Source organism: Daphnia pulex, chromosome 6, assembly GCF_021134715.1.
Source record: "Daphnia pulex isolate KAP4 chromosome 6, ASM2113471v1".
Classification (NCBI taxonomy): domain Eukaryota; kingdom Metazoa; phylum Arthropoda; class Branchiopoda; order Diplostraca; family Daphniidae; genus Daphnia; species Daphnia pulex.
In genome coordinates, this window is record NC_060022.1 from 1,054,843 (window position 1) to 1,081,436 (window position 26,594).

General features: G+C 38.8%; 4 protein-coding genes across 19 annotated transcripts; 3 read left to right on the forward strand and 1 right to left on the reverse strand.

Moving 5' to 3' along the window:
• Positions 1 to 155: 155 nt before the first annotated feature.
• On the forward strand, positions 156 to 5,203 carry LOC124195400 (F-box only protein 21-like). Of its 10 annotated transcripts, XM_046589785.1 has the most exons (13): positions 156 to 571; positions 633 to 1,011; positions 1,073 to 1,245; positions 1,306 to 1,588; positions 1,649 to 1,744; positions 1,810 to 1,999; positions 2,117 to 2,292; positions 2,915 to 2,982; positions 3,050 to 3,108; positions 3,907 to 3,995; positions 4,069 to 4,445; positions 4,531 to 4,731; positions 4,799 to 5,203. In XM_046589785.1, the coding sequence occupies exons 1-10, from the start codon at positions 243 to 245 to the stop codon at positions 3,924 to 3,926; spliced, it is 1,773 nt and encodes a 590-aa protein (XP_046445741.1). In that variant the 5' UTR covers positions 156 to 242; the 3' UTR covers positions 3,927 to 3,995; positions 4,069 to 4,445; positions 4,531 to 4,731; positions 4,799 to 5,203. The 10 variants fall into 10 exon arrangements, with proteins under 10 accessions (XP_046445741.1, XP_046445742.1, XP_046445740.1 ...); XM_046589786.1 differs by having other exon boundaries at positions 3,820 to 4,445; XM_046589784.1 differs by having other exon boundaries at positions 3,907 to 4,445.
• A 49-nt stretch (positions 5,204 to 5,252) lies between these two features.
• LOC124195399 (apoptosis-resistant E3 ubiquitin protein ligase 1-like) lies at positions 5,253 to 10,127 on the reverse strand. 2 transcript variants are annotated; one of them, XM_046589777.1, is made up of 14 exons: positions 9,933 to 10,127; positions 9,034 to 9,182; positions 8,882 to 8,954; positions 8,610 to 8,806; positions 8,285 to 8,547; positions 7,425 to 8,222; positions 7,222 to 7,363; positions 7,031 to 7,152; positions 6,888 to 6,963; positions 6,615 to 6,823; positions 6,342 to 6,551; positions 6,093 to 6,281; positions 5,773 to 6,035; positions 5,253 to 5,709 (listed from the first exon to the last, which is right to left on the reverse strand). In XM_046589777.1, exons 2-14 carry the CDS (start codon positions 9,167 to 9,169, stop codon positions 5,607 to 5,609), a joined length of 2,781 nt encoding a protein of 926 aa, XP_046445733.1. In that variant the 5' UTR covers positions 9,170 to 9,182; positions 9,933 to 10,127; the 3' UTR covers positions 5,253 to 5,606. The 2 variants fall into 2 exon arrangements, with proteins under 2 accessions (XP_046445733.1, XP_046445732.1); XM_046589776.1 differs by lacking the exon at positions 9,933 to 10,127 and adding an exon at positions 9,241 to 9,476.
• A 104-nt stretch (positions 10,128 to 10,231) lies between these two features.
• On the forward strand, positions 10,232 to 20,128 carry LOC124195396 (ral GTPase-activating protein subunit alpha-1-like). Of its 4 annotated transcripts, none has more exons than XM_046589771.1 (34): positions 10,232 to 10,465; positions 10,535 to 10,835; positions 10,897 to 11,007; positions 11,067 to 11,238; positions 11,303 to 11,427; positions 11,531 to 11,646; positions 11,704 to 11,848; positions 11,915 to 12,161; positions 12,238 to 12,406; positions 12,479 to 12,574; positions 12,653 to 12,813; positions 12,881 to 13,115; positions 13,188 to 13,707; positions 13,944 to 14,093; positions 14,158 to 14,292; positions 14,361 to 14,557; positions 14,622 to 14,720; positions 14,789 to 14,944; positions 15,031 to 15,162; positions 15,228 to 15,353; positions 15,426 to 15,593; positions 15,853 to 15,897; positions 16,244 to 16,354; positions 16,410 to 16,847; positions 16,912 to 17,166; positions 17,228 to 17,697; positions 17,762 to 17,936; positions 18,001 to 18,129; positions 18,194 to 18,349; positions 18,431 to 18,589; positions 18,665 to 18,792; positions 18,866 to 19,002; positions 19,075 to 19,224; positions 19,289 to 20,128. In XM_046589771.1, exons 2-34 carry the CDS (start codon positions 10,730 to 10,732, stop codon positions 19,414 to 19,416), a joined length of 5,847 nt encoding a protein of 1,948 aa, XP_046445727.1. In that variant the 5' UTR covers positions 10,232 to 10,465; positions 10,535 to 10,729; the 3' UTR covers positions 19,417 to 20,128. The 4 variants fall into 4 exon arrangements, with proteins under 4 accessions (XP_046445727.1, XP_046445728.1, XP_046445729.1 ...); XM_046589773.1 differs by having other exon boundaries at positions 10,233 to 10,465; positions 15,856 to 15,897; XM_046589772.1 differs by having other exon boundaries at positions 10,232 to 10,835.
• Positions 20,129 to 20,221: 93 nt separating this feature from the next.
• Positions 20,222 to 26,293, forward strand: LOC124195402 (cilia- and flagella-associated protein 157-like). Of its 3 annotated transcripts, none has more exons than XM_046589792.1 (11): positions 20,222 to 20,451; positions 20,526 to 20,694; positions 20,752 to 20,854; positions 20,918 to 21,071; positions 21,158 to 21,281; positions 21,340 to 21,483; positions 21,550 to 21,831; positions 21,897 to 23,399; positions 23,488 to 24,526; positions 25,523 to 25,746; positions 25,832 to 26,293. In XM_046589792.1, the coding sequence occupies exons 1-8, from the start codon at positions 20,222 to 20,224 to the stop codon at positions 21,966 to 21,968; spliced, it is 1,278 nt and encodes a 425-aa protein (XP_046445748.1). In that variant the 3' UTR covers positions 21,969 to 23,399; positions 23,488 to 24,526; positions 25,523 to 25,746; positions 25,832 to 26,293. The 3 variants fall into 3 exon arrangements, with proteins under 3 accessions (XP_046445748.1, XP_046445747.1, XP_046445746.1); XM_046589791.1 differs by having other exon boundaries at positions 23,488 to 23,952; XM_046589790.1 differs by having other exon boundaries at positions 23,488 to 25,746.
• Positions 26,294 to 26,594: the final 301 nt, after the last annotated feature.

Genomic DNA, 26,594 nt, shown 5'->3' on the forward strand with positions numbered 1-26,594 from the left:
TTTCCAAACCAAATATGTTATACTTTTTATTTTTACACTATACTTTTATGAGATTGGGTGCAGAATAAATACTTGATATTAACAGGCAATTAGGAAAATGTCGAAATTTCTGCGCTGATAATTTGCTATCGAACTGGCAACGCAACTCCATAAATTAAACATTTTTCAGTCGTCATTCTCAGATTTAGTAGGGGTTAAGTTTAAAACTTGTTTACTCACACTATTATGCAGTGCACTGTGAAATGGCGAATTTACTGACCATTTCACCTTTTTCGTGCTTCTCTGATGAAGTTTTATGTCTGATTTTTGAGTTCATTACCTCCACATACGATTTGAAAAATATTATGTTAGCATGCCGAAGGTTCCATAACTTAATAAGAAAACGCAACAAGTTGTGGAAGTTAAGGCTCAATGTCGAAAAAGAAGTTCTAGATACTTTGGTAAGTATCTCCTCATTAAGTTTCCCAAATGGCAAACCACCTCTAAAAGTGATGGACAACTTCATTGTTGGTAAACATCCCCTTGAATTATTTGAAGATGAGATTTCAAAGCATTTATTTCACCCCCAATCGTGAGCACTCAAGTTTTTCATAAATTTTCTGTGTAGATGACCTAATATTCTGTTTATTCAGAAAGGAAAATTTGACTTTCAAATTTTATGCAGAGAAACTACTGGAACATACACGAATACACATTGCAAAGAGAATGTGGAAACAAGTAGATTCTCTGTTGCATGGAGCCGTACTTATCTCTCAGTGGGGTTTAATGGAAGAGCAATATCTAATTAGTTATGATGATGTTGTTCAAGTCCTAGAAAACATCACTGATCGAGTCAGACAGATTATTGCTGAAGAGAGCCTAAACCCTGATACAAGTACTGACAAGAACAAAACAGCAATGGAGATGTTGAATGTCATAAACCAAGTGTTATACAAAGAGCTGGGTTTACAGAAGTATGTCCTCCATAAAAATTCTGTAAATTTTGCAACTGTTATGTTTTGCATTGAAAAGGTAAAATGTATTCTTGATATCCTTTGTTTTTAAGCAATTTGTTATATCTTTAAATTTGAAGGTTCTTGAGATGAGAGTGGGAGTACCACTCATCCTGGCCATCATCTACTATGAGGTGGCAAAGAGAATGGGAATTCTGTGCGAACTTGTTTACTCCCCTAAAATATTCCGCTCGTTTAAGGAATTTTCGTCCACTCCTCATTCATTTCTTCTCAGATGGAATGAGTTTTCTGAGTAATTAAAATGGCTTACCTATTGTAAACCTTTTATTAAAATTTGTCGTTATTCTTCAAGAGATGACGATCTAAATTGCACTTACTACTACAACGATCCTTGTAATGGGGGTGCTTCACATCGACCGCCTGGAAATTACTCGACCGTTCCAGTGAAAAACGTTTGCATGGGTTTGGTGGAGAATTTGCTATCAGTTAATGTTCTGGATTGGCAAAATCAACTCCATTTTTATCGATTGGCTTGCATAATTGATCCCAATCAGGCTAGCTTAGTCCAAAAATACGCCAAATTAAGCAAACTTCACGGTGAACAACTGGAAGAGGCAATTCAGCTTCTCAAGAAAGTAATTAAATTTTATAATATGTGTTGATGATTTTTATTTCTGGTGGTTTGTTTTGCATAGGTTGACGGGTTTATGAATAATCAAGCTATTCAGTCATTAATAAGAGATTGCAGCGCAAAGTTAAACAAGGCTCAAGCCCAGAACGCCAAGGAAAAGGTATTCTTTATTTGATATTTATGACTAAGACTTTGAATTGTTTTATTTTCGTTTATTATTTTCAGGAAAATATCAAACGGAGATTTCCGCTAGTTAAATATGCTGTCGGACTAATCATGATGCACAAAAAAATAAACGTGAATGGGCTACAAATGGATCGGTTGGTCGTTATTCACGCGTGGTACTACCGTCCTCGTCAACCAGTCATCTACAATGTCTTGTTTAACAATGGAAACATTTGCGATGTTAAAGAAGGTAATTTTTTCTATAGTGAGAGATTAGCTTTAATGAGTTTTCTTCTCAAGTAAATGTATAAGATCTCGTTCTCTTTGTTTAATAACATTTGTGTCTTACGTCTGCGCAAACATTAAGGCGAATTGGAACTTCATCCTGCTCCTGCTGCCATCAAACATCCGGAAATTGGCAAATACTTTGAACGTTTCGACGGCCGAAGGTACATCCCGAACGCCGAAATGAAAGTACAATATCCAGAGGACGATTCTGTTGCTCTATCTTTGCTTCAGAAAGGGGACGAAAGTACCAATCAAGTAACTGTTTGCTCTTCTACTAATTTTCCTAGTGAAGACAATGCTAAGTTAGACAAAACGGAAGGAAGAAAAATTAAGAAATCCGTATCATTTAATTTACCCTTACATTAAATTGCAAGTAAGCATTGAAATTAAGATATTAACCCTGAGAGTATCGATCTCCTATCATTATGGGTTAGCAATATTAGTTTTTACTACAACAGTCTTGTTTGACTTTTTTTGAATCACAAATAGAAGGGAAAGTGATCGTTAACGGGGTAGATGAATGACTTGTGTTAAAACAAAATACGCTTAACCAAGAAACTATATAACCTGGAAACCAAGAACTATATGTGAAATACTATGCCTCCCGTCTTGACTAGCCACTCCATGATATCTATGTCACTATGTAAGTAAACATTCCTGCCTGAATTCGATGACAAAAAACAACAATAAAGAAAGAAAGTGAGCAGAAATGGTGAATTTAAAAAAAACTTCTTCCCTATTTTAAGAAGTTGTTCATATTATGGGACTGATTACTAAGCGTTAAAAGAGGACAGGAAAAAATGCGGTGCATCTATGCATTTAACTTCGTGTTGTCTAAATTGAGAGATACCTTTGCATCCTGAACGAAAATTTTTAGGTCGAAGCTGCAGTCCATTATCTCATATGGTTGTCATATGTCATGTCATACTGTATGTTGTCGTCAAGGTAAATAATTATTCTTGACCAGTCGTCTCAATTCAAATGCAATATATTTTTCTTTTTTATTACGTAGGCAGTATGCAGTATTATCCAAACGAAAAACCGACTTCTTCATATGCAAGTTAAAATTAGGTAAGTCATTCCTTCAATCACCTTTCTTTAGTGTGGGTTGAATTATTGGACTTGAGGCTAGACAGCTGCTAGACGGGCAAAGGGTACGTCAATTGCATTTAACGCGGATGCGCACGACTTTTTTTTAGACAAAGCTATCGGGTAAAGGAAGCCATACTATTCTGTACAGTACCTTTGAAATTTTAAGTAATAGGTTTTTCAACAGAAACCACCAAGTAAAAATTATTGAAATAGGAAACAACATGGTTTCGCAACTTTAGCGCGCCAATAACTGAAGTAATGATAGGCGTCACTCTCGTTAGTGTACAGGCGTAAGACAAGTGTACATGTTACCATGTCTGCATAACTAATTTACCTTGCTTTGCTAAATTCCCAGTTCACTGATTGCGTAAAGCCAAGAATCAATATTAACCAGCTGACGGGATTTACGACTAGCTTTTCTTTTGAGTTCCCTTTCGTAATTTAAGATTTTCGATTTTTGAGGCCATATCTACAGGAAAATTTGAGAAACGACACCTATCCAAATCTAAGTCCTCTGTTTTTAATATTCCCCGTGTGTTGATGTAAAGCGAAACAAAGTTATGAAAGGAAAAACAAATGATGTCGTGGATGTGCATCCAACTGTGAGGAATGGCTGATTGAAAGACAGTTATCGGGATGCATAAGAAAGTACTTATTCACAGAACCTTATATTTATTAACTTAAAAACAGTTGGAGTGGACCGCTGACACATAGACGTGTCTCGTTCCAAGTTAGATGGATAGCGCGTCTTAGTTTATATTTCGTCGCACGTTGCAGATTGCATTCCGGTGCTATGATCAATATGCGCAGTGGATGGAATGGAGAACTATATCACCGAGGACTGATAAGTGTTATATCATTAACAAGTAAGCTACGGTACATCATATTATATTTTACGAGTTATTTGTGTCAATTTCGTTTTGACATTTATTAATATTGGTTATGTCATCCAACATGTCATCCAACATGGGAACGGGTTGGGCTATATTGGGTTCTGAAGGCAGTATTATTACTCCTTGTCCGTGCGTCAGTAAAAGGTGTGCCTCGTCACTCTGTTGGGTTCTCGGCAGCAACGATAGTTGACCGAATGACTGCTGATACATAAGCCAATTACGTTCGTTCCCTCTGCATCGCCCCTGCATTTCCAGTGTGATTATTCAGTTTGCACTTGTACGACGACGTGCAGCTAGTCTGCTTGGTCAAGAAAACCAGCCTGTGCAGCGCCGACAGAATTTTCGGCAAAAATTCATCAGTTGAGCTTGGACCGGTTGGACAGCGCATTGACAAATCGAGACCTCTATTTTATCTTCGATAAAGTATTGTACTTACACTAAACTGAAATGGTGTTTTTTTTTCCTCTCTAATTTCTCACTTCCTAATAATAAGTTATTTCTTTCACAGCGCATCAAATTTTGATTTCAAACAAAAATGGTGAAACGTCAACCAAGTACCGGAAATTTATTGCCTAATCGGTCAAAACCCTTCGATCATGGAATCACAGCCATCCTCATCATCATTTTCAGTTCTTTTGGCGTGTTTCTTGGAGGAACTATGACAGGATTGGCTTTCGGATACGAAAAAAGAGAAGGATTTACGTCAGTGGTATGTATTCATCTTCAATGTTTAATACTTCCCCATCCAATTTATTCAACTACCCTTTTTGGCGTAGGCCGAAGGATACAATTTACGATGTGACATTGCCGGGATTATCTTATTGGCTACCGGTGGAATCGGCCTGCTTGTGGCTCTTGTTCTCGTCTCTGTTTTTGGTGTCTGTTCTGAACCGGAATGGTCTACTTGTGAAATTTCTCCGATAGTACCCAGCGTATCGCACGGCGTCGAAGTCGTCGTTGATGGAAATAATAGCACATCTGGCGGACGCCGAAACTACTGAAAAATGTGTTCTTGTTACCGTTCAATCGTGACCGTTATCGCAAAAATGCTTGCCTATGTTTAAAAAAAAACATCCCAATAATTTAATTAATTTAATTATACCATCTTATTTCTTACTGCCACCAAATGTAGCGCAAGAAATGTTAAATTTCGAAATTTAAATAAAATAAATGTGAATGAATATTGGTGGGATGAAAGCGAGCGAATGATTGTCCATTAAACGACAGAAATAAAGTGAGAACTGGTGTATTGATGACAAATGTACTTCAACAATAACAGTATAGCTATGTATAGTGGGAATGAGCTGCAACTGGGAGGGAGGTGTATGATATTTTATAACATCGGTTATTATGATCCTCTTTCAATCGAAATATTGGTAGAAAAAGACTGTTGAGCTAACAACTAAGTACATATGATAAGAATTTGCAGAAAGGTCCTGTTGGTGAGATTATTAGTTAATATATAAGTACACACACCGCACTGGACAAAATATCTAAACAAAACCGCCGAAACTAGTATTTTCTGTTCGATTGACTTGGAGAATAAACAAGTACAAAACTTCGTTGCTACTCGTTTTCAATGAGTTAAACTAAACCGAATCCTTCGCTGCCTTCATTTATAGCTATCAACAAGGCCTTTTCAAATTGTTCGTAGTTTTCGTAGTCAGGCAGACATAACTGATTGAAACTGAATGATTCAAACAAGAAAACGTTAAGACTCAACGTCAGTTTTAAACTAATAAAATATTACCAAGTATGTGCGGTGGGAAGGGTGCCAAAGCACGGAGAAGCCGCGATTTGAAGTTTGGGTTGAAGTTCACTCAATCCCCCGGGTGGTAGCTGCGACGATCCAGTGGTGAACTGGAGTAGGCGAGACATTTCTTCTGATCCGAAATTTGTGACGGCTGTCCAAAACCAAGATAATACTTTCTGGAATTCCGGAGAAGAACCAATGGCAGCATGGTGCGCCTTCATCTCGGCAACGCTATAATCGCTTGTGCCGCAAACGAGCAGCTGATATGAAGCAATCATCAGCAACTAATTTAATTTTGTAAGACTATCTGACATTACCTCGAGTTCGTTTTCGTCAAAGATGCTAAGAAGATTATCGGGGACCAATTCACCTAATCCACGGATAAACGCATCGACTTGATCTCTGACGGAGTTTACTAACCGATGCTGGGCTAAAGCATCTAGATATCGGTATTTGTTGACGTTGTCAACTGCTATCCGAGTTCCGGCTGGGATCAATTCCACAGTCTAAGAAGACATAAATTGTTAATCAGAAGTAAAACGAAGATTACAAAATCAAAAGCGTACCCGAAATAGTTTTCCTTGTTCGTCGTATTCATCTTCTGTGAACGTCAGTTCCATATCCGAAACGTCGTTCTCTTCAATGTATTTGATTTTCGATAGAAATAGTGGAGGATCGTCGTGTTCAAAGTACTTGTAATTAATACGAAGTCCTATCAACTGGGCGAGAAACGATCGAGTGAAACGCGCTTTTATCAACTGCCGGTAAGTGGCTCCCTATTAACAATGTTTGATAACATTCAACTTTCAAGATAATTCAAATATTTGAAGTTATTTTACCAGTGAAGACTCGTAGAGACATTTACCGACCAATTTACCGGCAAATTCATAGTGTTTTAGCTTACAAGATGCAGGCATCTTGGGATTTGGATGGACTAACGCCTGGCCGTCCTCAGAGAAACTGGTAAACAAACCACTGTGTCTCCGGTCGAAAATGGCAACGCAAAGTAACTCGATCCATTCACGACGCAATCCTCCCCAATCAAGGCCTAAATTCAAATGCGAATTGTGAAGTAAAGCGACAAAACATTGAATAACTTGTAATCTGTTTACCTTGTTCACCGATAAAACTTATTTCATAATTTCTGCACCAATCGGTGGTACTGAAAGACTTTGTCAATTTCATTGACTGCATAGAGGAAAAAATAATGATTATTATAGCGATCCGGGCTAGGATTCAACTTTGAATTGACTACCGATTCCAAGATTTTGTCACGTTCGACGCGAAGCAATAATTTCTCGTGCGGCTTTTTCTGATGAAATTTTCGAATTTCTTGATAAAAAAATCCTTGCTTGTCGGTAAAAGTTTCCGAGCCACCTGAGAGCGAAAGAGAAAATTATACAAATTGATTTTTTACTTTTAAAAGTAAAGAAAAATGTACAATACCAATATTTTTTAGTAGATAATGCGCAAAAGATGCGGCCATAAGGTGCGCTTCTTTGCTGGACAACTCTACGGTGAACTGCGCGCCATCTTCAATAACCAAAACAGGGAATTCCTGTTTATTGGTATTTTTAAGAAATGTAACCTAGTAAAAAAATCAGATGATTATAGATTCATTGCCACGTTGAACAGGGAAAATGTTATACTTTGGTTGCTGGACACAAGCGGAAAGTCGCCAAACGTTTGGGAATGATTCCAAGAATATATTCTTTCAAGGCGATTTGTTTTGGTGAAATGGAGAAAAACACTTTTTTGTTCTTATTCCACTTCTCTCCATTGATCGTCAGCAGTTTTGTTTCGTACGTTGCCGTTCTTGTTACAAGGGCCTTCTCGACTTGAACGGCTTCGCTTCTCGACAGTGCAATCATGTTGAATTCGCCTTTGTTAATTATGCTATCATCAAGTTTAAGACGAACTCCGTAAATGCCTTCTTCGTTGAATGTTACGTTGATGATGAGTCGGTGCATCAACTCCACCCAAAGCCACTGAACAAGAGGTCTTACTATGTCGGATGACCCTATTGCATACGCTTCGCAGGAAAATGCATCAAGGGCTTTTTGCTGTCCTGGGGCATCATGGTTCCATGAACAATAGTTGCCGTATTCATCACGAGGTTCCAGAAGCAACTGATGAGAGATACCAGCCGTACAGACCACCATCGATGTTGGACGAACAAGCGTAGTTTTGGAAGGATCGGGTGGACCCGGTCGGAAGTATTTGACAAATGGACTGCCCCGGATGGGAATGGACCCCAAATTAATATCAATATGATACTGGCCGGCTCTGCGAACAGTAAAGGTTGCCTTCACCAAATTCGCTTCGGTTGCCATTGAGCTACCAATTTGTACAGCTGCAGCTATTTTGTTGGCTCCTTGCCTAATGTTGATACGGATCGAATCGGCGTCGCTTACTGGATATGGTCTTCTACTCCACCGTTGAAAAAACTGAATTCGAAAGTTATTATTTTAAGCAGTGGAAAATGTAGATGAATTGAATCAATGATTACTTGAACAGTAAAGGATACAGTGTTTCCAACCATCAGAGGTTCTTCCCAATGGAAATCGACTTGAGCGTTTTTAGCTAGTGCCCTGTTTCCACTTAACCAGTGCAAAAAAGTTTGTTTAATATCAGCATCGACGAAAAAGTCAATGATCCCAAGGGAAACAGGGCCGTTTGCAGAAATTGGACAAAAAGACCGAATCAAGCCACAGCTGATAGCTAGACGACTTATTCCCCAGACAATAAGTAGCAAAACGGCGATTTCTTTCACTAAATTCAAATCAACGATTTTTAATGAGTCAAATTTTGAAAAATTGTGTCTCTAAAATTACCCCATTTCCAAGCTGCCTGTTGAGCTGAGTCAATCAAAAACTTTTCCTTTAGACCGGGCAACTTGCTTGGATCTAAGGGAAGCGATCGGCGAGCCGATAACCATCTTTGTGCTTCATCTGGACCAAGCAGTGTCTTGATTTTGAGATCTTCCAAATTATAGACATCTTCTAAATTTTTCACACCTAATTCTGGTAACCTAATAGAAAAGAACAAACAATTTTGCTAATCATACATCTGGTAACTCAAGGTTACGTCAGGCAACTTGCTTTACCTCCCGGCAAGATCAAGAATTTTTGAATCTTTTAGCCATAAACAGAGTATATTTGTATCTTCGTTACTGGTCCCTTTGGAAAAGAAAGAAAGAAATTAAGTGTTTGGAAAATTGTTTTAAAGTTAATAGTAATGAAACAGTCCAAAACTTGCCTTTATTTTCAGAGCACTTTTGAAATAAGTTATCCAGGGCATTTCTTGGGTTTTTATTTGATCCAAAATAAACTATAACTGCAACTGTGAAAGCCACTAACACCCACCAAGCAATACAGCGACTAGCGAGCGGCATATTATTTTCTTATCTAGTTGGGAATTTCAATCAGGATATCAACTTCTTTGACTGTCCATGTTACACCTAACCTTGAACACATTCGTCATGCACGACTGTAACGAATTCTCTTTAACATTGGCTACTTTATCAACAAGAGCAGAAGGCACACAGTAAGTTTAAATTATTCTATTTTTTCCTCTTCTCAAAATCAAAGATTCAGACATTCAGAAAAGCAAATTGTACATGGAATGACTTGTTTTCGGGAATAATCAAGTAAAATCGCGTAGCCCTATTTTACTCTACCAGACGACTACTGCGGATGTTTTTTTTGTTTGTTGTCAAGTGTAGTTCAACAGACAGCCGGTAGGAGAAACCCTCTGGATCAAATAACGGCATGTACAAAACGACCGTCTTTTACAATAACTAAAAATTACAAGTAATAACACAATAAGAATTTTTGTCACGTGACAGTTACCCGAATTAAAAATAAATACATTAACTAATTATTTAGACGCTATGTCTTAATATGCGTAAGAATTTAGACGTATCAAGTATCCGTGTTTCGTCCGACAAATTTTATTACATTAACGTCGAAAGATAATATAAAATTATTTAAGAGTATTTAATTTCATTATCGTTAATGAAATGACGATAAAAATACTCATGCGTATTTCTATGTTTAATCCACCAGCGCCATGCAAAGAACTAGTCAAGTCAAGGCGCATCGGACACTTTCTCTTAAATTGGCTTCAGCAAATTAAAAACTCAATAAAAATTTTACCTTACGTTTCGTTCGGGACTATTTGTCCTCCATTTATTTCCGTTAACTTAACGGGAATCTTGCCCAGCGATTGTTGTTTTTTGTATTCGTATATTTTACTTGACGAAACTAACAGACAGAGGTAACATATTTGCTTTAACCTTTAAAATTAACATGAGGAAAAATGTGGAAAAGTCACAAGTTTGTGGCCTCAATCGGGAGCTTGGCGATTACACTTGTCCAAACGAATTTTAAAATTCTTTAAGGATTAAAAGCGGCTAAGTCGTGTACACTTTACTCAAAGCAACATTGCCGATTACTCCATTGACCATCTTGATTTGTTATGGGACAAACACGAAACACACAACTCCGACAACTAAAGTTGCGTTTTATACTTTAAGTGTTACTCAATTTTCAAATTCAACAAAAACAAAATTTTCTCTCGGCAAATCGAATTCGATTACTTTTTTTATTAGTCTGTTGTTGTCCAGCTTTATCGTCAGTAGCAGTCGTGTGTCGTTGTGAACGAATAGTGATGAACTTGGAAATGAGAGGTGTGGCTATTTCTTGTCATTAACATCACATTATCCATGTATAATAATTGCAGAGAATTTTATTTTTAGCTTGCTATTAGCTGTCTGGCTGGTTAAACAATTTGGTTGCTGTCCAGCATGTGCCTGATAATCAAACAAAATGAATAAACTTCTTTTTGTGCCTTGAATGATCAGCAACTGTCATCTGATGGCAAGAATTCTCTACAGTATTTGGTGCTTGTGTTATTCATGATTCTGGATACATATTGAAGTTTACAAAGGAAGATGTTTAGTAAGAAGGCTAGCATTGATGTTAAGAAATCTACACAAAAATTCTTGGATGGAAAACGTGACATTCCTACAAGGTTTAGGCATCTAAAAATTGTTTTGGGTGAGTTTCTTTCATTATTTCCAAACCAAAACTAAATTAACCAACTACATTTTCTTATTAGATCATGCTGAACCTAATGACGCTAAGTCGTTACTTGAGACCTACTACAGTCCAGTTTTCCACATATTTTATGATTCTTTTACCACAACAGAATCAACACTTAAGCAAAAAAGTGCATTCATCATACTCACACACCAAAATCCATTTTCTAACCCCTTTTTTTTCTAACAGGCCACCGAGTACAAAGAGAGGAGTTGGATGCAGTGCTTGTCTTGCTAGAAAAGATTTTGCTACTTCTTCCTGAACTCCTCCAGAAAAGATGGCAAAAACATGCCCTTACTCGTTTGTTCAAGCGACTGTTGCATCCTGCCAACAATACAAAGCTCAGGAAAGATTCCATGAAGTAATTATTTGAGTTGAGCTATATATTTTGAGTTTGTTAACCATATTTCTATATTTCTACCTAGATTGTTTATTTTGTGGTATCAAATCCTTGGTGAACAAGCAGATAGTGGAATTCACTCCATGTTTGCTTGTTTAGTTCCAGGATTTCCAAATCAGCCTGCTATCGTTTACCCCAGTACTGGTCTCAGTGAGTTTCTTCATGGTTTTCTTCTCGTTCTTTAAAGGTTTAAGAAACTGTTTTTCTAATTTGTGTTTTTATTGTTTTATTTTTTTTATTACTGGAAACTCAGATGTTGCTACTCCAACAGAGCTCTTACCGCTTATTCCACCACAAGCGGGTGAAAAAGGGATTGACGATTCTTGCCGATTCTTTTTGGACTCGTTGATGGAGTTTATGATTACCCAGGTAAACTTTTATCTCATCGTTTAACAAGCAGTTTACTGAGAAAACTGTATTTTTTAGGTGATGCGGATCGAATGGAGGGATAAACATTTGGGTCGTCCACAGCGTTGTTTCTCATTTCTGCTTCAGAAATTTCAAACATTCTTCTTACCACACATATTTCCGGAAATTTCCGAACGTACTAACGTCTATAGACCTGATTTGGGTAAGTCTGCTGCTTTGATTCCATGTTTCCACTTATCAACTAATATCTTTATAATTGTTCCTCCAGACATCTCAGACCTTCGGCGCCTTGGTCCTAACGACCCTAGCAGCAATGCCAAACAGCCTTTCATTTGCTGTCGAGTTGTTGTGTTAAAATGGTTAGCGAATCTCACCCATGTCCCCCAATCTACCCATCATCACGATGTCAACTTTGCAACTTGTGCCGCAGTTCTTCCGCAGCATATTGGGTCCCCTGCTATGGAGTCCTCTTTCTACAGTCAAATATCAGAAAGGGAAGCCCCGACGTACATTAGGTATAGATTTCATTTTACGATTGCCGTTCTAATCTTACGAATGCGTGATGAATAAATACGATTTTTTTTAAATCAGCGAACAACACCGTAATGAAGTAACCGTTGTCCAAGACGTGCTCTTCGGAACCAGAGAGAACGTTAACCTTGTGGTAGAATTGTACCGCCAGGCATTTTTGTTGCCTTTACAGCAATCGCCGAGTATTCGGAAAATTCTGTCACTGTATCGGGATTGGATACACAGAAAAGTTTGAATTAAAAATTAAATTAAATATTTATGATTTCATTATTTTGACAGTCGTGATTATGTGTCGTTTTAGGTTGATGCTCCTCCTTTCATGCATGAGCCAATAGAAGATTCGGTTTCACAGCGAAATGCTTCCAGAGAACACACTAATGTTTATGCTGGAATGCAGGTACATAATTTGATCAAAACTTGGTTTGGGTTATTAGTTTTGTCATTAAACCTTTTCCTTCATGTATTGATGATTTAGAATGTTTTGCAAATCTTCATCACACAAGTGGCCAGTGTTTTTATGAGTTGGGTACCGCCGGGGTCATTGGTCTTTCTGGAAGAACAGGTTGACATATGTAAACGAGTTTTGAATATTTATCGCTACATGGTCATGAATTCACCGATGGAACAAAAAACTTGGTATGCATTAACTTAAAATCAAATTAAAATAATTCCATATACATATTTTGGTTTTTGTTCTATACAGGGAGCAATTACTGTTAGTGTTGTTGCAAGTCACTTCACAAGTTCTGGGTAACAAAGTACCTGACAAGAAAGAGGATACACTGGGTAACCGTCTAGCCCCCGCTTTGTTCCAGACTCTTATTGTTACTTGGATACGAGCAAATCTTAATGTTGTAATCACGGTGGATCTCTGGGATCAGTTTGTCCTAACTCTATCAGGATTGACAGTTTGGGAAGAGTTGATTCGAGAATGGGCGGTAAATAGTTTATTGTTTATTGAATTGAGAATTGAAGTTGGTCTTATTTATGTCGATGTGTTTGTCATTTAGAAAACGATGGATATACTTACTAGAGTTTTGGCCAAGAACCTGTATCATTTGGACTTGAGTGACCTTCCATTGGATCGATTGAGTGAACAGAAGGCCAAAAAAAGAAGAGCTGGTCGCGTAGAACTGCTGTCTAGTTTAGGTCCGTTCCCGCAGAACATCCAGCCACGCAGCGGTCAAATCAATACACCAGCCACTACTCCAGTATCTTCGCCAGCCGTGACGAACCTTGATGCAACTGGGCATCATTCCGGCAATTCCAATCCTGCCCAAGACGAGACCCGATCAGCTAGTGGTTCTGTGAGATCACGAAATTCTGTCATGACTCCTGGTCACCTCGTTCATCCTCAACGCACTCGACATAGCAGCTCCGGTGACACCTCGTTAAAAACTACAGAGATGTGGAATATTCCTCGCACTAAGAAAGTGGAACGGAGTCGCAGCGAGGGTAACTTTGCGCGCAAATACCGTATCAACGGTCCCAGAAATCAAGCCAAACGCTACGGTCACATCACTGTTCCAAGTAAGGAGATCCATGTTTTAAAAAAAATCGTTAATCAAGTCGGTGATGTTCTATTTAAAGCGTCGTAATGCCAAGAAATTGATTGCGTTGTAACGGAACATCACCAATAATAAGGTGTTGAAGCTACCGATTTGTTTTCAAGATCTAAAGCAATTTGGGCCGAGAGCAACCGACAATTTTATAAAGCTATGTCATGACCTTTATTTGATTTCTCTTTTTTTCTTTCCAATTTTAAGCTTTGCCGACTTCGGTGGAGAACAAAATTACACGTATGCTAACAACCGAGAGTCCATCCACTGCGCAACTTTTGCGACGTCCGCTACAGCCTCGAAAGCAGTTTTTTAGAAAGCGTTCTCGTTCTATGAATTCTATCAAGCACTTAAAAGGTAGTATCATTCGAAAAAATAACGTTCGTTATTTAGTTTATTTACATGTAAATTTTTTTTTTAGGATTGGAGGAGAGTAATCGTTATTCCGATTCTGAAACTGAATCTCGTTCCCCATCACCATCGAGTGGCGTCGAAACAAATTCGTTTAAAGATTCGCCAATGCAAATTGATGTTATGGGTTTGGATCAGGGATATGGTAAGTTCGTTTTAATTTGTTTTTGACGTAACCATTTATTCTTTTATTTGTTTTCTGTTTGCAATTAGATGCTGTTGATGGTGATGCTTCGCACAATCGATCTGTTATGTTTGGAGGAAAGGCAAAAGGTTGGCTTCCAGATGTGGCTGTTGTGATGTGGCGTCGGATGCTTGGGGCTTTGGGCGATCCAAATGAAGTTCGCAACCCTCAGATCCATGCTGCAATTTTCGATTATTTAGTCGAATTGGGTTCTATATTAATTAAGGTAAAAAAATAAAATTTTTGTTTTTAATATTCATGTGGTTAAAATAATTCCCCACATCTCACAGATTCGTCAAAATCAAGGAGTTAGCTTGGATAATGTGTCCACACCACCTCTTCCGGCTTTCGTCCCCCCCATTCTGATTCTTGTTCCATGGTGTCAAAAGGTACCCTAAATGCATTTTTTTAACGCTTTAGTTCAACTGTTAAATACATACCGATTTATTTGCTACAGGCGTTGGCATTACCTAATTCTTACCACAAAGGGAAAATAATGGCGCTGCGTCTACTTTGCACAGTAGTAGTCCGGCCCCATGATATTCCCTTACCACGAAATCAACTTTTGCTCTTCTTTCGGGCTATCCATCACGCCCTAGTCGGGCAAGATCAAGTAAATCCAAGCATAATTAATAATCCACACTTTATTACATTGCTCATTTGTGGTGTAAACAATTTTTTTTTTTTTCTATTCCACAGGATGCTATCAATACCGTCATCAAATATTGTGGTGCACGCTTCTTTTCCCTCCAACAACCCGGTTATTCTTTGTTAATGTTAGATTTCCTTCATGCAGCAAATACTATAATATCCAACAATGATCTAAAAGGAGTAATTTTTCATACAGTTTTCAATGTAGACCTGTTTACTAACATCCGATTTTTTTTAAATTTCAGAGCTCACGAGTGGAGGCTATTTCTGTAGTTGGATCATTGCTTTTCTTTCCCGAAAGTCTTCCTAATTCGCCTGTACTTCAGCCAGTACCCAACGAGTACAACCTTATCAACTGTAACGACATCAAAGTATAAAATTGTCTTAAATTCGAAAAAAGCAATTTCCCGTTTATTTGCAATTGTTCGTTTTTTCGCTTACAGGAACATATCGTGGCCTTGGTATTAAAATCGGCCAAACGTGAAGCCACCAGTGTTGGCCGTTGCGTTGCCATTTCCAGTCTGGCCGTTTATGTTTACTGCCAATTGGCTCACGGCACAAAGCACTCTAAAGTCAAGGAAGCTATTGCCGTCCTTTTGGCTGTGCTCAAGGTAATTCAATTCTCGTGTCCATTTTTAACGTTCGTTCACCGTTGTAGTGCTTTATTTACACGGGAGTTTAAAATATGGGGCGAGTCAATGTTTCACACTGCCTTCGTTTTGTTTGTTCATTTTGGCTTGCTTTCTGCTACACACATTAATGCTTGACTTATTGTGTTTGTCTTCTTGTGGCTTTGATTGATGACTTTTTTGTTTTGTATCTTTGCGCGCGTGTGTGTTTGTGTATTTGTCGGTCGCCGTACATGCGCAGCAGTGCATTCCCACCACCCAACCAAAGTCCTCCTCAAATTCGGAGGTTCGTTAATTTTTTCACACATAAGCCATCACTTAATTTTTATTTACGTTGTTTTTATTAATTATTTTAACATCAAATAATCTCGTCGAAATAATTTTGCAAATTTATTTCACTTGTGCTTGCCTTTGTGCTATTGTAAACGTAGTTTAATAGTGTAGCGTGTGTTGGTGTTTTCACGTAACTTTTTACGATTTACAATGCGACAGCTAATGTTAGTTGTGTGCTATTAACGTTTCTCAACTAAGATTTACCAATGTTTTAATAACCCAATTTTGTGAATTGGATTTTTTTTTAAATCCTAGACCTTTGTTTTAGTGTTAAATATTAATTTTCTGTTTTTGGATAGTTCAAAAACCGTCTAATTGGACAAGTGGCGTGTGATATGCTCCTTCTCCTTTGCGACCACGCGGATTACCTTCTCGAACACTATCCAGACGTTCCCCAAGCAATAGTTGAAGTAACATAAATTCATCTTTTCGTTCGACTGAAATTAATTTTTTGTTTCTCAAAAGGACTTGTCTCATACGCTTTCGGCTCTGACATCGAATCACGGCTGCAACGATCAAACGAAACGTTTGCTCCTGTCGTTGTCCATCTGCCTGGGAGAATGGTGCATGCGGGTGCCATACGAAGTTCTGTTGAAGCCCTTGGCTCAAGCAAAATCACCACCTCTGTTAGAAACTGTTTTCCGCGTTCTGAAATCAGTAGCTACTGGAAGTAACATTGGCGGAACAGGACATGTGGCAGGGAGTCGACCATTAGACATTGAAGATGCAGACCCTAGTGTTGATAATGTTGGAGAGCATCTATCCACTCTGAGCCCGCCACACTCACCTCTCTCTAGTCCAACCAAGGATGGCTACAATCAGAGATCGCCCCATGCCAAGGTGGCACCTGCCCCTGGCGAGAACGAAGCTAATATACGATCTGTTCGATTGGCTGCTCGAATGGTTGGTGATTGGGATGAAAATATCTATTTGTTACAGTTGATTTATTTGATTATCTGATGGATAGGTAATGGAACATTTGATCATCCATCTCGGTCATTTCCCTATGGGAATTGGTGCTGCCCGATTAAGCTCAATGGTCTGTGAACACGATGACCTTCCCCACTTTCAGGGCGATGAACTCTCGGCCGAACTCTTTCACTCTCCGTCAGTCCAGTTCTTTATGTTAAATAAGGATACTTTGATGTCGTTGGTGGAATTGCCAACCTTAGAAGCGCCTCCAGGGAGTGCATTGTCCGGCCTTCAAACCGCTCGTTCTCAGGTAGTCAATTTGAAAGGTGTTTCTTGAATTCATTTTCCTAATCTCGGTCGATTTCATCCAGGTACGAATCATTTTGAGAAACCTCGGCGGGAAATTCTGTTGGGATTCGTCGATATTATATTCACTCAAGGATGATTCGACCCTCACACGCCCAGTAAAACCACCGCCGCCATTAATAAACACTCGCGCTTTCCAACACGAAGAGTTGATGACATCTTCGTTCATTGGCGGAGACGGAGCCATTATCCAGCCGTCTCCTCCGCGGCTTTCGGTGCGTCATCGGCCTCCTAATTCCATGCCCAGATGGGAGGACACGGCCGAAGATATGGATAATCTTGAGGATCTTCTGTTGTTCATTGGACACACAAGTCCTGAATGCATTCCTGCTGGAAGACAAGCTGATACATTGACTACACCACCTCCGCCTCCACCGACAATGTTGCCCGAACAAGAAGAGGAAGCCCTCAATGCTTTGCTCCACCAGAAACACATTGAACTCGATTTTTATCAAAAGCATTCTAACGATCAGTGGTAATGGATTTTTAGTTTTTCTGTGGGGAAAAGAGTGGTACACTGATATATTTATTTTGTCTAGGATGAGAGGACGTCCGGCTGAAGAACCCATTCCGGAAGATCCACAGTCTCCCTTCCAGTTTAGCCGTATGCTCTTTTCTCAACTAGGGTTAACTTCATGGGATAAACGAGGCCAAGTGCAATTGTTGAAGAAATGCGACAAACTTCTCCGGGAGTTGAAAAATCTGGACAGTCAAGTAAATTCGATTTTAATGACAACACTTTCATTCAGTATGCTCTATGTTGCCATTTCCCCTATAGAAATGTCGAGAGACGCACAAAATCGCCGTCATCTACGTTGGAGCGGGTCAAGAGGATAAAAATTCCATTCTTACCAATTCTGGCGGAAGTCAGGCTTTCGAAGACTTTGTCGCTGGATTAGCATGGGAGGTAAATTGCGGAGGTAAATTGCAAGTTTTTAATAAATAAGAATTCGTCTATTCGGTTGGGTTAGGTTGAACTGGAAACGCACACTGGCTTTCTTGGTGGTTTGCAGCGGAACCGTTCTACCGGTGAAACGGCCCCTTACTTTGCCACTTCTTTGACGGAAGTGATCTTTCACGTATCGACTAGAATGCCTTCGCACAATCAAGATGCTCTCCTTCAAAAAGTATAATTTGGCATGCATTAGTTGTTGATGCACCTGTCGTTTACTAATTATTTTTTGTTTTATTCCTTTGGATTTGTACAGACGCGTCATTTGGGTAACGATGAAGTTCACATTGTCTGGTCGGAACACAGCCGAGATTATCGAAGAGGAATAATACCAACCGAGTTTTGCGATGTTCTCATCACTATCTATCCACTGCCGAATCAATTGTTCCGTATTCAGATTTCCCGCAAACCAGATGTCAGTAGCAAAACACCATTTGTGTGAAAGCAAAATTAATTAAACCTTGTGACTTTTTTTTTCTTTTAAATTTAGGTTCCATTTGTTGGCCCCCTGTTCAACGAGTGCATAATAGACAAACGAGTTCTTCCAGGGCTGGTACGCGCTACGGCACTGAATGCATCAAGGGCCACACGTTCCACTATTCCATACTTCCACACTTTGTAATAATTCTTTATCTGTAACAGTCATTTTGTGAAAGAATTTTAGCCTATAATGTGTGATACTTTCGTTTAGTTATGAAGAAAGATACAAGGCGTTGGAAACGATTACGCAAAACCTTCAAGAGCCAGCGACGTTCGAGGATTTCTGTGCGCAACTTTGTTGCCCAGGTGTACCGGTGCCCACAGGTGGATCATCCGGCAACCTATCAGGTAAGCCGAAATGTCTTATGTTGAAACACAAGCAGATTTTGAAGTGAAAACTGCTCCGTTTAATAAATTTAGGCTCGTTCTTCAATACCATGGATTTGCCTGCGAATCCTTCCTCAGGTCCTCCTTCAAGTTCGGGTGGACACGTAACTTTCTCGTCTGACACGTCTTACGGCTTTCCGGCATCCATCTTCCGTCACAATTCTGGCCAAGACAAACAAAGAGGTATGTCGTTTTTCCGCCACAGTTTGTTGAACTGGTTCTGATTTAGTTTGTTCTTCCTTATAAGGATTCGAAGGCGCCACCAGCAGTGCTGATATTGAGGAACCACACTACGCTTCGCCCAAAGCAAATAAACGGCTTTCGTTCAAACACACATCACGTAAAATTTCAGGCTTTGGTAATCCAGATTCTTAAAGAGTGAAAATAACTGAAACAAAAAGTGTCTTGATGATCGACGAGTGATTTGACATTCCACACACATTTCGACGAAGTAAATTATACTTGTACAGTATATTATGCAATTTTTCAATAGCTTCAACGCTCCCCAGTTCACGTCTTTCATCACTTAATTAAACTGAATAAGATTTATGAAAACGCTAAATGGAAAGAAAAAAAATACGAAACAGACGTGCATTCAGGTGTATCGCGAGCTCGCTTCACATGACAAGTCCCCCCATCGCAGATCACAAGCTCAAAAACATATATACACACACACACATTCAGACAACTCGTCAAAATTCGCTTCATTTGATTTTTGATTCTTTTGTTGTTCATTATTTTCTGTTTTGTTTGCGGAGCGGAATGTTTTGTAGTGTTAAATAATCAATCCAGCTACCTCTCGTTCTTCCCTTATTGTTGTTAGCATCGCGTGTTGTTACTTTGCCAGCGCGATTCTTTGAACAACAGTACTTTCTTTTCAGCTCCTTTGATTCACTTTCACTCTTCCTTTTCTCTCCACTTCCAAACTCTCTTGATTTTCTACCGCTCACTTGTTTATTTGTTTGTGTTTTGTGCCCATATTTATATAAAGAAAAACCATTACGGTGTGTTGTTTCTCTTATTGTTTACCTTTAATAAACAACAAATCCGTGGCGACATCGCCATGGGAACATTTGTTTGATCGTTATTGGAGTCGAATGTTCTTTCGGCTGGAACTTAGCAACTAGTGTTGAGACCCTTTTCATTGTGTTATTTAAAATTGTCAAAGATTGTTTTAATAATGCCTAGCGTTTTCAGAAGAAATGACACTTCAGCTGCCTCAACACGTTCGCAGTCCAAAACCGCCCAATCCCGATTTCCCGGTGCCAGAGGCAATACCAAAGGGTCTGGTAACGATGCCAAAAATCAAGTGGACGACACTAAGAGTGACGTACCTTCAAATCATCTTACGGAGGTGGACAGGGAGTGGTTCAACATTCGAATCCGGGACCTTGAGGAGAAATTGTCAAGGTGAGACCAGTTTTTTGTTTAATTAATTTGAGCTTATATAATCAAACTTTTTTTTTTTAAATTTCCGGAGACAGGGCTCTTGATGAGCGTCAAAAGTTCGAGAGGGAAACCGTTGCGGCTACGGATATTCTCGACAAGTTGCGAACAGACAACGAAGACATCATTCAATATCTGCATCGTAAGTTGCAATCAAGAGATGATCAATGTGCAGAGCTCAAGGAGAGACTCAAAGGGCTGCAAATGGCAAGTGTTATTTTTATTCACTTTTTCTGGACAACGTTTATTTCTTTTTAAAATCAGGCCCGTGAGAAAGAAAGTGAAGACTACGAACGAGAATTGGAAGTTTCCAAACGGATGTACGGCAATATGGAACAGCGTCTTACAAGTGAAATCAAACTGTTGCGTAAGTTAAATTAACATTTTCAATAAATCAGAAGAGCAGCTCATCAGATTGGAATGTTGACAGAGGGAAAACTAACGTCTTTGGAGGAATTTCGAATTCAAAAAGATCTTTTCGAAAACCAAATCAAAGAGGCCCATGATAGTCTCAAAAGAAAAGACGAGGAATTGCCAATGCACCTGGAACGGATGGAGAGGCAGACCGTTTTGCGCATCGAGACGTTAGCCCGATTACTTTACGCAATTTATTTCGATTTTGGCTCTTGATTTTTGAACGCACTCTTCAGCGATCGATTTTTGAATGCAGGATGAAAGAGGAACACGCCAATGCCATCAAAGAAATCGCCAAGGAAATGGAGAAGAAAGCCATAACCAAGCTGAATGAGACATCGCGTAGAGCCCTGGAAGAAAACACTATGCTACTGCGCCAAGTACTATAATTAACATGAAGTAATTAAATATTGGTTTCTACAGTGAATCATATTCTAGGTGGCTGCAGTCGGGAGCAAACTTGTGACCATTGAATCGCAACTGGCCACGTCTAGATATCAGAATCAGGGGCTGAAAGCCCTGCTCAGCCGAATCGAAGGCAAACATGAAGAAGCAACTAAACAATTGGCGAAGGAGAGAAGTGTAAGTTTATTTCTAAAGAATAATGATAAGACGTCTGAATGTTCTTTGATTCGCATCATTTTCCAGAAACGAAAGACGCAAATGGACATTGAAGCCCTTCTTCAAAGGAAAATCGTACAATGCGAAGAGCTTGAGAAAGCCGAGTCGGAATTGCGCACTGAGAATGTCAGTATGCAAAAGCGAATTATCCAATATGAGCAAGAACGGTCGAGACAGCAGGAAACGCTGGCCGAGATCAGTCACGCAAGCGAAAAGACACGTGACTACCTTTCTAAAAACAAGAAGAAATGCGAAGCTCTTTCGCAAGGCATTCAGTCTGCCAAGCGAATTATGGCTGCAGTTTTGGCGGTATTTCTGATTCACTATATTCTTCAATGTTGATTAGCTTTGATTCTTTTCTTCAATTCATACAGGCTGACAAAGAAGACATTACTGCAGCTATGTCTCAAGTGGTTGATTTTATCAACGAAGATTTCAGTTCCTAATGAAACGAATTCAATTGCTTTTAGATGATCTGATTTTACAATAACCGAGCACTAATGTACGCTGATCATTAATTTCAATTCATGTAGCCTGGATTGTGTACCAATGTGAACCATATACGGCAATTTCAAAGCTATCATCAGGTGCCATCTAGAAATCGACGCCAAAGTCGAATGGGCAAGTTTCAGGTTTCGAAGCACGTGTAGTCCATATTCGGATGGCATTGGGTAAACATCTGGGGGGGAACGAAGAAGAAGCAACTCTCAAACGCAATAAACAACTAATCAGCTATTCCGAAAGAAAAAAAAACAAGCACGGATTCTATAACCTGCCCAGCTATCTGTCGACCTTGATTTTATTAACTGGTAGCTCTAAACGAAACGCGCACTGTAAGTATTGTGATCATTCTGATCGTCGATAACAAATCGTAGTAAAAAAAAAAAATTCCCCGTTCAACTCAGACAACAGACACTAATAATTTATACCAAAAATCCCCTATGATGTCTACAAGAGAAATTATTGGTGAATAACTTGCCAAACAAGGAAAATCCAATGTCATAGAAATTATTTTTTTAACTACTTGGTACTTGCTATACTTTTGATATACTGTGGATTTACCGGGTTGTTGCCGGGTATTTACCAACACGGTTTTTGCACTCATTGTTGAGGACCGTAGCTTACGTCAACAGATTTCTCTTGAAAGGGAGAAAACTGTGCTCCCAAATTGAAAACTAGAACAACTGAGGCGAATAACCCCGCCAATTACTTATAGAGATCTTGCCAAGCTAAAAAAACGTGGCTCAACGTGGCTAAAATCACGTTTTCTTTGCGGTCTATAGTTGATCAAGACATAATATGGCAAGTTGACACAGAAAAAAAAAGTTTCGTGGGTCTCTTATAATTATTTCGTAAACCGGAATGATCAGATCGTTGGCCAATATATAGGTTACTACTACTACTATTGCTTTGCTGAATTAAGCCAGCTTACATTAAGGTAGGATTGTTCTGGAGAGCCTGCAGACATGAGAAATATTCCAAAATTCCATTTATGAAATTGAGTTTTTTTCTTTCTGCATGACGTCTGCGTGATCAAGCTCGTGCCTTTTCCTCCTGACCTTATCCGCTGCTGTTGTAGAACAAGATTTTTATTTCTGTCCTTTTTTCTATCTTATATTCACCGTCGTCACTTTCTTCTTTTCTCCGGATTGGCGAGCTGTTGGCAAGTGTCGATCACAGCAACAGCAGCAGAGATCAACGAATCGAGCGGCCTTATAAACCACCGGCATTCGTCTCACTTCCACACCAGTCGATAACGGAACACAACCGCGAGAAAATCAGCGAATAGAATCTGACTAAAATGCTGGCTATTAGATCACTATTCGTCTTCGTCTTGTTGGCGTGTATCGCTTCCTCTTTGGTCTCGGCCGCACCACGTAAGTTCCTTCAAATTTACCAAATCGAAATAAATAACTAGTATCTCGTAGATTGCATCAATTTAATGAAATATGTTTTCACATGCAGAGAACCGAGTTTCGCGTGCTGCCAGCGGATGTTTCCTTCCATTATCGAGAGGTATCTGCAGAGCGCATTGGGTTCGATATTATTTCGATCCATCCAGCAGATCGTGCCAGTCTTTTGTCTACAGTGGATGCGGTGAAAATGGCAACAATTTCCACTCGCTCAACGAATGCAGATTAGCTTGTCTAAACTAAATGTGAAAAACGTTTCATTTTTTGTTTTGTCCAAATTTATTCCTTTCTTTAACTTGTTAATTTGATGACAACTCGAGACATTTTAATCTGTAAGTTTATTTATTCCATCCACACTACAAATAAAGATTGTTTTTCACAAAAAAGGGATACACCCATTTTATTTTTACAGTGACAACTGCGTGCGTCCCCAAAGACAAACTAACAAGCAAATAAATTAAAAACACGCATCTTTGAATGCCGGTTTTTACTTCGTTGAATTCAAATGGCATGGATGGTAATGTAACAACAGGTTCAGTATTAAGGTGTGGTCGGTGGTGTCTTCATCAAGGATGAGCTGGGAAAAACCCTGAGCAAAATTTGGGCGTATTATGTAAAATCGAATTGCGAAAAGTTTTTTTTTTTAATTAATTACTTTATTTATTTATGTAGTGCTCTGTCTTATTTAATTCAATCTAATTAGATTTCCTAAAAGAAATATTCTGTTTTTTGGACAGATCATGTTTCGTACAGTTTCCTATTAATTATAGTCGAGTCAGTCTATACATCGTGACGTTGTGAAAATTCAAGTACTGTTATTGATCATAGTTGATTATCGTTCTGTAAAAGATGAATAATCGTGCGTTCATACCTTGTGGCTTCTAAGCTTGCTTCTACGTCTTTACAGTGTATTGACCCTTTAGACATTTGGGCGTTTTCTCTGCCAAGTTTTCAAGGCCCCCCCTTTTTTTTCATCAAAAAAGGGGCCGACGGCCGAGACGGCGGTTCGTAGAGAACAAGTTTTTACCGCAATTTCCAAATCTGTAAAACAATAACTTTTTTTAAAAAACTGGAAGTTTGTTTTTAGAAAGGTAATTTGATTTTTTACTTTACTGAGGGGGGTGGGATGAATTTAGCTTTAAAGTACCTAAGTATTACTTAGGTACTGGTGACTAAATATAATTTCACCTTGAAAGTGTTTCAATGTGAGAAATTACCAAAACTGTAGCGAGTCACCTGATCAGCAACAGAAAATGAATTGGGCAATTGAATGACAAATTTCAAGGGCGTCGTGACTTAACGATTCACAAAATTATTCGCTGGAAAATTATTCGCGTTCCTTGCATTTGACTTTTGACAGATATTTATTGTGCAACGTATGGAAATGTTTCTTTGAAAACAGCATTTGACTAGCGGCGAAAGAGTTTAACCGTGTCTGATTCCAGGATATTGAAGGCAGCAGGCAGCTAAACCAGTCCTTCACACAAGGCAGAAAAAACGTATTTTTCGGGACCTTTTTCCCACCTCGTCCTAGTGCGTCTTACATTTTGATTAATCAAAGGCCATCCACACCAAAAAGCCTTTTTTTCTTTTCTCGTTTGGGCATATTACATATATAGACTGTGTTCAGGCAAATTAAATGACTGGTCCTTTTCTGGCTTTCAGCCAACTAAGAACCAAGCATCACCTAGCAGAAACTGTTATCAGATACGAAATTAATGATTTTTAAATGTAACATAAGACAATCTTATTTAAATATTTTTACCTATGCACTAAAGTTAACAGTAGAGTCAACTGATGATACAGCGAATAATGCTGCACAATAGAAATTATTCGGTACTTTAACTGAACATAAGTTTCTATGTTTTCCGATTTCGCCCAGTAAAAATAACATAGCGAATAAGAAAAATGTGCGGAACCTGTTCTTTCTCTCTTGAATCGAAGACGCCGAAAAATTTTGAGAACATGTAAACCAGTTTGCTGTTTATGCGCTTCGTTTTTAGATGTATCTAAAATCGTGATGTTGCTTATTCTCCACCCTGTGGACAACTTGTTGATGATCAAGCTTGATAATTTTTTTTTTCAAGGATGACTTGCTGGCGAAGACTTCTGGAATTTGCCAGTTACGGAAAAGGTGTGACCAGTCGCAGACCCGACCTATAAAAACCCGCCATCCGACACATCTTCCTCAGTCGAACGCAGATATTGCTCAGTACAACCACTTATTACTCGCAATATCCAGTAATTTTCAAACTGAAAATGTCATTCATTATCCTGCTCTGTCTTGTTGCCTTCGCTTCGGCTGCTCCCCGTAAGTTAAATCATTAAAATATTATTAGAACATAAAATCTAGCTGTTTAATTGAAATTGGCTTTTCATTTTTTAAATTTTGACAGAACGAGCTGCCGTTCCAGTCCTTCAATTAGACCCCGTTTGCCTATTGCCTCCAGTTGCTGATTCTACACAAAACTGCAATAACTACTCCGTCAAGTACTATTTCGATCCGGTCGATGGCGACTGCGAAGATTTCCTTTATTCCGGATGCGGCGCCACTGAAAATGTTTTCAACTCCGAATTGGCCTGCGAACTCCGCTGCGAAAATGTCCACGATCAATTGAACAGTCACGAGAGCATCGAGGTCTTCGGGCGCTATTGGGATTAATTGCAACGCACATCTTTTTTCATGCTCTGTTTCAATCGTGCAATAATTTTTTTTCAGTTTGATGTGTTTGTTGAATTTCAATCCAGGTTATACTGTACCAACTTATTATTGTTGACATTTTTCTCAATCCGCAGTTATCTTTTTTTGTTAACTTCCCATGTAATCCGATATAAATACAGTTGAAGTTTGATTAGAATACATTTTTTCAGTTTTAATATAATCAAGTTGGTTTACAATTAAAATTTAATTTAATTCAATAAATGAATCAAATCAATATAAATTATACAAATAAAACGGAAAACATAAAATTCGAAGCCAATTCGAATTCTCTCTATAATTCCGAGCTTATGTTTAAGTAAGTACATTTGAAATTCTGATATAAAGAGCCCGGAGCTAAATAAATAATTGTGCAATCATGTCGTGCATATATTTTTCAAAGGAAGACAATGATCAAGATGATGAACTGTACAAACCGGTTATCGATATGTGTGTGTTTA